Source organism: Myotis brandtii, unplaced genomic scaffold (assembly GCF_000412655.1).
Source record: "Myotis brandtii unplaced genomic scaffold, ASM41265v1 scaffold411, whole genome shotgun sequence".
NCBI lineage: Eukaryota > Metazoa > Chordata > Mammalia > Chiroptera > Vespertilionidae > Myotis > Myotis brandtii.
In genome coordinates, this window is record NW_005365804.1 from 1,140,653 (window position 1) to 1,150,063 (window position 9,411).

General features: G+C 62.3%; 1 protein-coding gene across 2 annotated transcripts in view; it reads right to left on the bottom strand.

The window, feature by feature from the left end:
- Positions 1–1,175: 1,175 nt before the first annotated feature.
- Positions 1,176–9,411, bottom strand: part of KATNB1 (katanin p80 (WD repeat containing) subunit B 1) — a 36,002-nt gene continuing 27,766 nt past the window's right edge. The window contains exons 5-20 of one of the 2 annotated variants that reach the window (XM_005873508.2): positions 7,175–7,275; positions 6,563–6,604; positions 5,866–5,949; positions 5,543–5,658; positions 5,072–5,143; positions 4,778–4,928; positions 4,452–4,642; positions 4,213–4,343; positions 3,806–3,856; positions 3,163–3,230; positions 2,911–3,030; positions 2,677–2,826; positions 2,325–2,401; positions 2,173–2,247; positions 1,847–1,963; positions 1,176–1,588 (exon numbers count right to left, since the gene is read on the bottom strand). In XM_005873508.2, the coding sequence (XP_005873570.1) occupies positions 1,456–1,588; positions 1,847–1,963; positions 2,173–2,247; positions 2,325–2,401; positions 2,677–2,826; positions 2,911–3,030; positions 3,163–3,230; positions 3,806–3,856; positions 4,213–4,343; positions 4,452–4,642; positions 4,778–4,928; positions 5,072–5,143; positions 5,543–5,658; positions 5,866–5,949; positions 6,563–6,604; positions 7,175–7,275 (1,679 nt within the window). In that variant the 3' untranslated portion in view covers positions 1,176–1,455. The remainder of the gene's footprint in view (positions 1,589–1,846; positions 1,964–2,172; positions 2,248–2,324; positions 2,402–2,676; positions 2,827–2,910; positions 3,031–3,162; positions 3,231–3,805; positions 3,857–4,212; positions 4,344–4,451; positions 4,643–4,777; positions 4,929–5,071; positions 5,144–5,542; positions 5,659–5,865; positions 5,950–6,562; positions 6,605–7,174; positions 7,276–9,411) is intronic. The other variant, XM_014545545.1, reaches the window with a different exon arrangement.

Sequence of the window (9,411 nt, forward strand, 5' to 3'; positions counted from 1 at the left end):
AGGAGCCCTGGGCCGGGCTGGGTGGCGGGCACCTGGGGGCAGTCCTCCCAGGGCCCGCACCGGGCATGGGTAGTGTTCGTTGTGTACATAGCGCGGCCTGCCTGCCGGGCGGCCGGGTTATTTATGGCTGGCAGGAGGCCAGGGGGCGGGGACTCTGCTGCTCCCCCATCCGCCTGGCACCAGGCTCGCTCCTTGCTCACTGGCCTCCTGACATTTGCTCCTCTGAAAGCCTATTTAAGAACTTTTGGAAGCTTAGCCATTTTTAATATTAAAATAAAAGCCTTTTTACACACGTGTGGTCTGAAGAACAGGTCTTGTGAGCCCCAGGAGCAGGGCGTCAGCTGGTGCTGCTGGTGGGTCGCCCACAGCCCCACACCTGCCCGAGTAAGGGTCGCGTGGCCTGAACATCCACGAAGGGTAGGGCCGGTGCCCCCCTCCCCTCGTCATGACTGACCCATCAACAGTGTCGCCACCCCCGTCTTACAGGTGGGACATGCAGGCTCCTCCACGGCTCGGCACAACCATGGCTGGGCCCTGGCCTTGTCCGAGTGAGTGAGCTGGCCACAGGTGAGCGCATCCTCGCCCAGGGCTTACAGGAAACACCCCCCCCCCGCCCCCGCCATGGGGTGTGTTGGCCTAAATTTGGTCCCAGCCTTGAGGGAGCCTGTGCTCAGTGGGGTCCTCCCTCCGACTGGGGCTGAACCCACTGGGTCGGGTCGCTCGTCCTGGCCACCAGCACTGGGGGTGCTGCAGGGAGTGAGGTGTGTTCAGAGCCCTCAGGGGAGGATGGGGGACGGCTCGTCCAGTCCTGTCTCTGAAGGCCTCCAGGGACGGGGAGCAGGCTGGGCTCTGGGGTAGCACAGTGGTGGCCGTGTCTGTGAGGTGGGGTCCTGGCATCCTGCAGCTGTCGGCTTGGAGGCATCCACAGGACAGCTGGGAGTGTGGCTGAGACAGAGGATGGGGGGGCCGCCTCTCACCTGTCTCCCAGCCATGGGGGAAGACTTGCTGTCTCCAATTTACCTCCCCCAGAATAAGTCTGAATCAGCCCTTTCCTGTTGGCCTGGCACTCTGCTGCCCCCTGCTGGCCACACAGCCGGGTGCAAGCCTCTGCCTGCAATCCTGCACCTGGGAGAGCCCTGTGGCCAGCGATGCCCCTTCGGGCAAGAAAACCAGGGAATAGTTACAAATTTAATAAAATTTGTCTTATAAATTACAGCAGCAGCCCCAGGGCTTGGCTGGCTGCCCCAAGAAGCAAGAATTGGGCAAAGCTGGGCAGCCATAGCTGGACAGAAGTTGTCTGAGTTCAGGGCTGTGGAGGTGGCCAGTGGGCCAGCGCCGCCGCCTCCAGGATGGCCACAGGGCAGAAGCTCATGGGCCGGTGGGTGCACAGGTAACAGGAGTGGGGGTGGAGGCCAGGCCCCGAGGGTTGCCTGGTGCCCCGACCCATTGGGTTCCTCAGTCCAAACTGGCCATGAGCAGGTGCAGCTCCCGGAAGGCACTGCCGTGGCGGCCGCTCAGGCCCGACTTGCTCCTGACGAGGCCGCTGATGCTCTTGAGCTGCTTATAGCAGAGCCGGCACTTGTGCAGCCTGTGGGCAGAGGGGCAGCACTAACCACTCCCGCCCCGCTCCCAGGCCATGCCAGCTGACACCCGGGCTCAGGGCAGAGCCAGGCTATGGAGGAACCCAAGCTTTGGCTCACCCCACCCTCCCTCCTGAGTTGGGGTTTTGTCCCAGGCAGTGACCTCCTGTATAAGCTGTAGCAGCAGGGCCATCAACAGTGGGCTGTGTGCCCTCAGCTGGCCTGGCACCCCTGCCCCAACACAGGCACACTGCCTGGCCCCTCACCTCTCTTCCCGGCTGATGTCGACACCCACAGAGGGCGGGGCTGCCAGGATGTCAGTGATGAGGGGCAGAAAGCGCTGTAGGATCAGCTTCAGGGAGGTGCAGCCCGTCTGGACATAGCTGCAGAGGCAGGCGGATGGATGGAGCCACAGACGGACAGCAAGTACACAAAGACAGGGGCAGAGGATGAGAGGCAGCACAGGCTTGTTTCCACCTTGGCCTCTGGAACTTGCAGTGGGCAGCACAGCCACCTCCCGTGGGCACCCCCTGGGGGTCTGCCCAAGCCCCTGCCCCTCCCTGCTGTGAGGAGGCGGGGCTTCTCTGCGTACCTCTCATACTTGCTCTGCAGGAGCTTCTCGATCTGCGGCAAGACCGTGGTGCACAGGTCCAGCTTCCACAGGGAGCTGGGGAGAGGCCGGGACAGGTGCCCTCAGCACCCAGCCCTGCCCGCTCCGCCCACTCACCCCCTGCAGCCACTTACGCTTTCTGGTTGACGATGTTAAGGAGGTCCACCACCACCGACAGGTCATTGATGGCTACGGCCGAGTCCACCGACGTCTGTGCAAACAGAGCGCCTGTCAGGACAGGGAGAGGGCCCCTGCCGGGTGTGGTGTGTGTGATGGGCCTTATTGTGGGACAGTGATAAAGCCACCTGAGAGGATCAGCACAGGCCAGGCCCAGGGATAGGTGTGCAATAAATGGCAGCTTGTGATGAGGATGGAAGAGATCAAGTCAACCACAGTGTGGTGACGGGCTGCCTACCCCCCACCGGCCAGTTCCTGTGGCCCTCTTCTTGGTTCTGCCCTAAGCCCAGGGCAGGGGCAGGCGCTTGCCTTGATGTCGCCCGTGGTCCACACGGCCCTCACGGTGTCCAAGTTCTTGTGGCGACTGGTGAGCACCACGCACATGGTGTCGTGGCCTTTGCGGATTTGCGACATGGCATCCTCGTCGACCAGCTCTGTCTGCTGGGGGATCTTCACAGCCTGTGGGACAGGCCCAGATGCTGGCAGCGAAGCTCTGCCCTCGCCCATGGGCCTCCACCCACCCTGGGCTGGGCCCACACTCACAGGCAGGAAGTCGGAGGCCTTCAGCCCGATGGGCTCGTTCCGGGTGGCAGGGATGATGGCAGGCTCAGCCTTGGGTGCGGGGGTGGAAGTGACGACCTGGGACCAGGGTGGGACCTCGAGCTGGAGGGGTCTGAGGCTCAGCGGACAGCCAGCCTGAGGGCTCCCTCTCTACCCCCCAGATGGGAGGCCCCTCACCCTGGTTCAGGGCTCCAGCCCCTCTGAGTCTCACACACGCCCTCTACCCAGACATACGTTTGGCACCGGGAACTGCGTGTCCATGGCTGGGCTGGGCTTTGCTGCCTCCTTGGCTGTGGCCACGTCTGGAGGCAGAAGGAAAAGATTTCTGGGTCAGGAAGAAGGCAGGGTGGGACTCTGGACGGCATTTGTAACCGAGGGGGACAGGGCAGGAGCCAGCGGGCAGCAGGGAGGGAGACGTCAGCAGTGTGGGTCCTGGGGAGGCCTAAGGGCAGGGGCTGGGCTGTCCGCAACTTTCTACCTACCCAATCCCAGGCCTGGCAGAAAGCAGGCATCTAGCCTTGTGAGTCGATGGGACCTGTGAGTCGATGGGTGGGGCGATCTGCCAGCTCACTAGGAATGTGTGTGCCGGGGGCGCTGGTGGTGAGGGGCTGAGAGCCACAAGGCCCCCATCTACAGCGGGCCCAGCTTGTTCCTCCACAGCACGTGTCCTGTTTCTGGACTCATCTGTGGGCTTGAGAGGAGCACCTGCCTACCCTGTTCACGCTCAACCACCAAGGACTAGCCTGGGGCTTGGCACATAGTAGGTGCTCTTGAGTGAGCGGCAGAGGCTGAATCTGTGCCACAGAGGGGAGGGCAAGGGCTCAGAGGGGAGAGGACTGAGGAGCTGGGAGGCCAGCTCTGCCCCACCCTGACTCACCATCCTCTGGGGGTGCTGGGAAGGGCTCGCTTCTTCGAGGTGGTGTCCGACCTGTAGAGGGGAGGGGTTGGGGACTCGTGTCAGCTGCCCAGGGTTCCTGTCTGCGTCCCCAGGGCCCTGTCAGGACTTGGGGGACGGAAGGTGGTTTCCAGGCATGCAGCTGCACACCTGCGACCCTGTCCCGGCCCACAAACCCTCAGTCCCGCCCATTCGCCCCGGGGGGCAGCACACTGAGTGGCTGCCAGGGCTCTGCCGGGGCCTAGAGTTCCTGGGGAGAGAGCTGGCCCGGTGTGTGTGGGTTAGGAACTAAGGGAGCTGCATGGATGCCGTCCCCAAAAAGGATCATCCTCATCATTTCACAGGTGGGGTGCCAGGGTTCACGGGGGGCGGGGGGAGCCGGGCCTCACTGATGCTGTTCTTGGGCTGGAAGATCTCGTTGTAGTCCTCCGCGTTCTGAATCTCCGCACGAGACTCCCGCTCGTCCCGGTCGTCCTCGCTGCTGGGGCTGCGGCGCTCGCTCTCAGAGTTCTGCTTCACCCTGCGGGTGCCCAGAGGAGGACGGACGGGCCAGTGAGGCCAGGCTGGGTCCCCCAAAGCTTTCCCAGGGTCAGACCCGTGTCCTGTGCCCCGCGAGCCCCGAGCCCACCTCTGAGGCTTGCTGCAGGTTGTGCTGGGCCGCTCGTAGATGCGCCGCAGGGGGGCGGTGGGGAGGGGCGGCTGCTGCGTCAGGAGCCGGCTGTCCTGCACGGGGTCCTGGGCCACCGTGCCTGTCCTGGTGACCCGGGTCAGGTCCACCACATAAGAGGAGACGTTGCTCTGGGCGAAGGCCACGCCTATCTGCAGGAAGCGGCAGAGCAGCAGCTAGGGGATGGGTGGGCAGGATCCCCGCAGGGCCGGTGGGAGTGGGGCCTGCTGGGCTTGTGGGAGCAGCTGGGCAGACGGAGGGAGGGTGGGTGCGGGCGGCGGTCTCACCAGCTGGTTGTTGCAGATGGCCAGGTCGGCCACCTTGCCCCAGTTGACAAGGACCACGTCAAAGCAGCGCTCGGGCTCCCAGCCGTAGACGCGCAACGAGTCCTGGCAGCCGCTGTACAGGCAGCAGCCGTCGGGGTTGAAGAGGATGCTCCTGGGCAGGCGAGAGAGGGCCATGGGTCCCAGGGAGGCTGAGGGGAGCCCGGGACAGGAGGAGCAGAAGCCAAGAGGGAAAGCGCATCCGCATCCACACCTCATTCCCGGGAAGGGCTGCCCACCGCCCAGTGGCCTGCGTACCTGACAGGCCCCGGCTCCCCTTCGATGCAGCTCACCACCTGGAATTTCTCCAGGTCCCAGAAGCGGATGGTCCTGCAAAGGCAGCCAGGCTGTGCTGGGAAGCCAGAGCCCTGGCTCCACACAGGCCTTCTCTCCCCCTATTACCCGCGCCCCCGCCCCCCCCCCCCCCCCCCAGCACCCCTCAGGGCCAATAAGAGCAATGCCTTGGGCCAGGGCTGGCCCTGGACAGGCAGGGGGAGGGGACACAGTGGGAGGCCAACATGGGCCTTGGATTGGACATGCCCTTGAAGGCCCAGGACACAGGCCGGGAACCAAAGTCCCATCTTGGGCTGGCAGTTACTCAGCCTGCAGAGGCCCATCAGGCATATGACACCCTGGGACAGAGACAGATTGGGGACAGATATACATACACTCAGGCAGAGATGTGAGGCGCGGCAGTCACAGGCGACGGGCCCTGCTTCTCCTTCTCACCTGTCAGAGCTGCCGGAAGCCAGGAGGTACTCGTTGGGGTGAAACTCCACCACGTTGACGGGCCCCGTGTGGCCAGGGAACTCAGACATCATCTTGCCGGCAGTCAGATCCCAGAGCTAGGGCAGGGCGGGTGGAGGTCAGGACCAGGCCGGGCACCACAGCCGCCCGCTCTCCCTCCGGTCCAGCCCAAGCTCTATCCACACACCACCTTCCCATCCGCACAGCTTGGGACAGCAACCCCAAGGAGGGCGGTGGGGACCAGCCTGAGTGTGACCAGCAGCCGCCAGGCCCCAGCCCTGGGCCCGGATCCGACTGGGAGCTACCTTCACTGTGTGGTCATCTGCAGCCGATGCCAACCACTTCCCGTCGGGGCTGAACCGGAGACACCGCACGGCCTGGCTGTGCCCCTGAGGAGGACAGAGCACTGGGCTCACCCTCGGGGCCTGGCCCAGGACCTTCCCTCCCTACCACCCCACTCCACCCCGGCCTTCGACAAGCAGTGCGTCCTGGGGTGCAGGCAATGAGGGGAAGACATGTAGGAGATGCCACAGAGGGACACTTCCCAGGGGGACCATGGACTCCCAGGCCTGCAGGGGCTCCAGGAAACCAAGACTGCATGGTCAGTCTTATGCTTCCTTTTAGAGTTAAATGCCCTCTCTTCATGTCAAAGGATCTAAAAACCTCTAAAAATAAAATAATAATAAAATAAAAATCTCTCAAAATAATTGTTAAACTTAGTGCTTCCAAACCACTATGAACAGGCACCCCTCCCCGACCACACCGGCTGCCTGTCTGTAAAACCAGGCACGGAGCACAGCGGTTTGGTGAGCACGGTTCTGGGGGATTCGTGGAGAGCTGGGGGTCCAGGTGGACCACGCACAGCACCCCGCTCTGCTCGATTCACGTTTCTCACGCTCTCCCCCATGGTGGACGGCAATGCCCTCCAGCCCCTGCCAGTGGGCACCACAAGCTCGATGCCTGCATGGAGCTGTGGAATGACCACAGAGGGGCCTTCCTTACCCTGTACCGGAAGACACAGCCTTTCCTCCTGATGTCCCAGAGCTGCGGGGAGAGGAGCAGAGGGGCAGTCAGCACAGGTACAACCAAGGCTGGGCTTAGGGTGGGGGGCCTAAAGCCTGGGCCGGAGGTCAGGCTGTGGCTGTGAGCAGAGAAGGGACCTGGGTGCCTCCAAGTCATTACACCCCAAAATGACAGAGGTCTGGAAACTGCTCACTAAAGCTGGGAATTCCGCTTGGCCGGCGTGACTCTGATTGAGCGTTGACCTATGAACCAGGAGATCATGGTTCAATTCCCAGGTGGGGCACATGCCTGGGTTGTGTGTTTAGTCCCAAGTAGGGGGCATGCAGGAGGCAGCTGATCAATTATTCTCATCATTGTTTCTCTCTCTCCCCCTCTCCCTTCCTCTCTGAAATCAATAAAAACATATATATTTTTTTTAATAAATAAAACTGGGAATTCCAAGCCGAAATGTCACACCTCCCTTCTCTAGGAGGGTGTGAACGTTGCGGCACAGAGAAGACACCCCCACAAGGAGCTGAAAACCCACCCCTCAGGCAGGACATGCCGTCCCGCTGCCAGCCAGCGGAGACACAGGGCTGAGTGGCATCTCACCTTGATGTTGGTGTCCTGGGAACCCGAGGCCACAAACTCGCCGTAGGGGTGGAAATCCAGGCTGCAGATGTTGGCTTTGTGTCCCACGAGCGTGCGAAGAACTAACAAGAGAAGCAGAGACGTGGCTTGAGAGGCAAACAAGACGGCTAGTGCAGAAAGGCTGTAGTGCTTGTGTGGGGGCTTTAATACTGAAGAATAACACGGATTTTAAAAATTGGGGCGAAAATCAGCCAGGGTCCTACCACCCTAACAACTAATTTCCCTCTTTTCCTCCTGAGTGACGACGGCCGTTTCTGATATTACCTGAACCTCTGGGAAATGCATCGCAGCCCCCAGCTTTTGCTCTGGGCTTGTCCCAGTGTGTTTTTGAGAGCAAAGGGGGGAGGGAGTTATCAGGCAAAGGGCAGTGGTGGGCAAAGCACCTCCCCCACCACCACCAAGTAGGGCGAGTGGAGGGTGCGCCAGGTGTGGCCCTGGAGGGAGGTGGCTGTGAGGACAGGCTGTGAGAACTGAGAGGACACGGGGGACATGCTGGGGTCAGAACCTCGGGTGGGGGGCAGATCTCCTCCTGCTGCCCCAGGAACCCAGGACTCCCACCTTTCAAGGTTCTGTAGGCAGCTCCATAGCTCAACTCAGCCCACAGGCAAACCGTGTTTGTCTCTGGTACGAATCAAATTTGTCTCCTCGTTCTGGCCTCGTGTGTCTTGCTTTTTAAAAGATTTATAATTTACTGTCTGCATGAAACTGATCCCCCGTGAGAGCTGGGGCCGCCAGGGACAGGAGCCCAGCCATCCTGAGGTGTGAGCCAAGGTGAAACGGGTGCTGGGAGGTAGCGAGCTCTCTTCAAGGTGGTCACATGCCACCGGGGCTCAGCACCGCGTTTCTGGTTAAGGCGGCCTCTGGCATGCGCTGCCCCGTCCAGGGCCGGGAGGGGGGCAGACTGCTGGCTCCTGCTTCAGCCCATGGGCTCTGCATCCCACAGCAAGGTTTCCAAAATCCTGCCCCGCCCCGAGAGGATGTGGCGCGCCCCGCCCTGCGTGGGCCGGCTTCATGGGATCCCGGCTGACCCACCCTCGCCCTCTGGCTGTGCCATGGAAAGCAGGCAGGACCACATTCTTCCGGCGTGACTTCTGCCCTCGCTCTTCTGTCCCAGGAGGAAAGGCCGGGTCACAGGAGCTGCAGAGGAGGCCTCTGGGGTGTGCACCCCATGCGGGAACCTCCCCGCCAAGCAGCTGCTCATCCTTCCCGAAACCCTCCAGGGATGGGCTGCCTTCAGAGCAACCGACGTGAACCCCTTCTGTGGCCTGTCACTGCCACGCACGCCACGATGGGCAGGGGTGGAGGTGGGCCCGAGGTCTCAGCTCTTCCTGCCGCGGCTGCTGAGGGCAAGCCTCTCCCCCTTCGGAGAAACTCCCCAAACTGAGGCACCAGCTGACAGTGGAGAGCGCTGGGAAGGGAGTTCTGACCTCGGGATTCCAGGCCCAGCTTCCGCCACCCCCACCCAGAGGGTCCTCACGGAGGCCCTGTGTGCCCATCTGACAAATAAGGGGGCCTCCCAGCCTGGCTCTGCATCAGAGCCACCTGGCGGCTCACTGAAAGCCAGGTCCTGGGCCCACCCCACTTCTGAGTCACGTTCACTGGGAGTGGGGTCTGGGCCATGTGTTTGTAACGAGCCTGAGAGCAGCCACTGTGGGGACTCCACGCCCAGGAATTCCAGACAGAGGTCTTCCGTTTCCACTCCGTGCCCACCCTGAGGAGCGCTCACGCTTCCCTTACACGTGAAGTGGTTGGGTCTGAGAACGCACGGCGCCCATCTTCCCTTTTGTCCCCTGCTCCTCAGCGCACGGTGAATGGCTGGTGCCGTTCGCTGGGATTCGGGTCCAGGCAGAGGCTTCCCAGGTGGAGAACTGCCTCCCACCAAGCCTTTCTGCTTCCTCTGTTGGTTCCACCCTGGACCCTTGGGTCCAGCGATGCCCCAGCAGACGCCGTGGGTCCTGCGTGCGGCCAGGCAGTGGGAGCATTCTGAGACGCTAAGCATGCAGCCCACACCAGGGGGCCAGCAGCACCCATGAGGCCCGGGGCGCCATCTTCCTGTAGAGCCACCTACACAAGAAGACCACTGCCCTTGGCAGAATGACCCTGGCCACTGAGTGTGTGTGGCTGAAGCCACCGTCCTGCAGCAGAGGCAGAGCAGGCATCACAGGGGGAGACCGGAGACCTGCAAGTCTCAGCCAGGC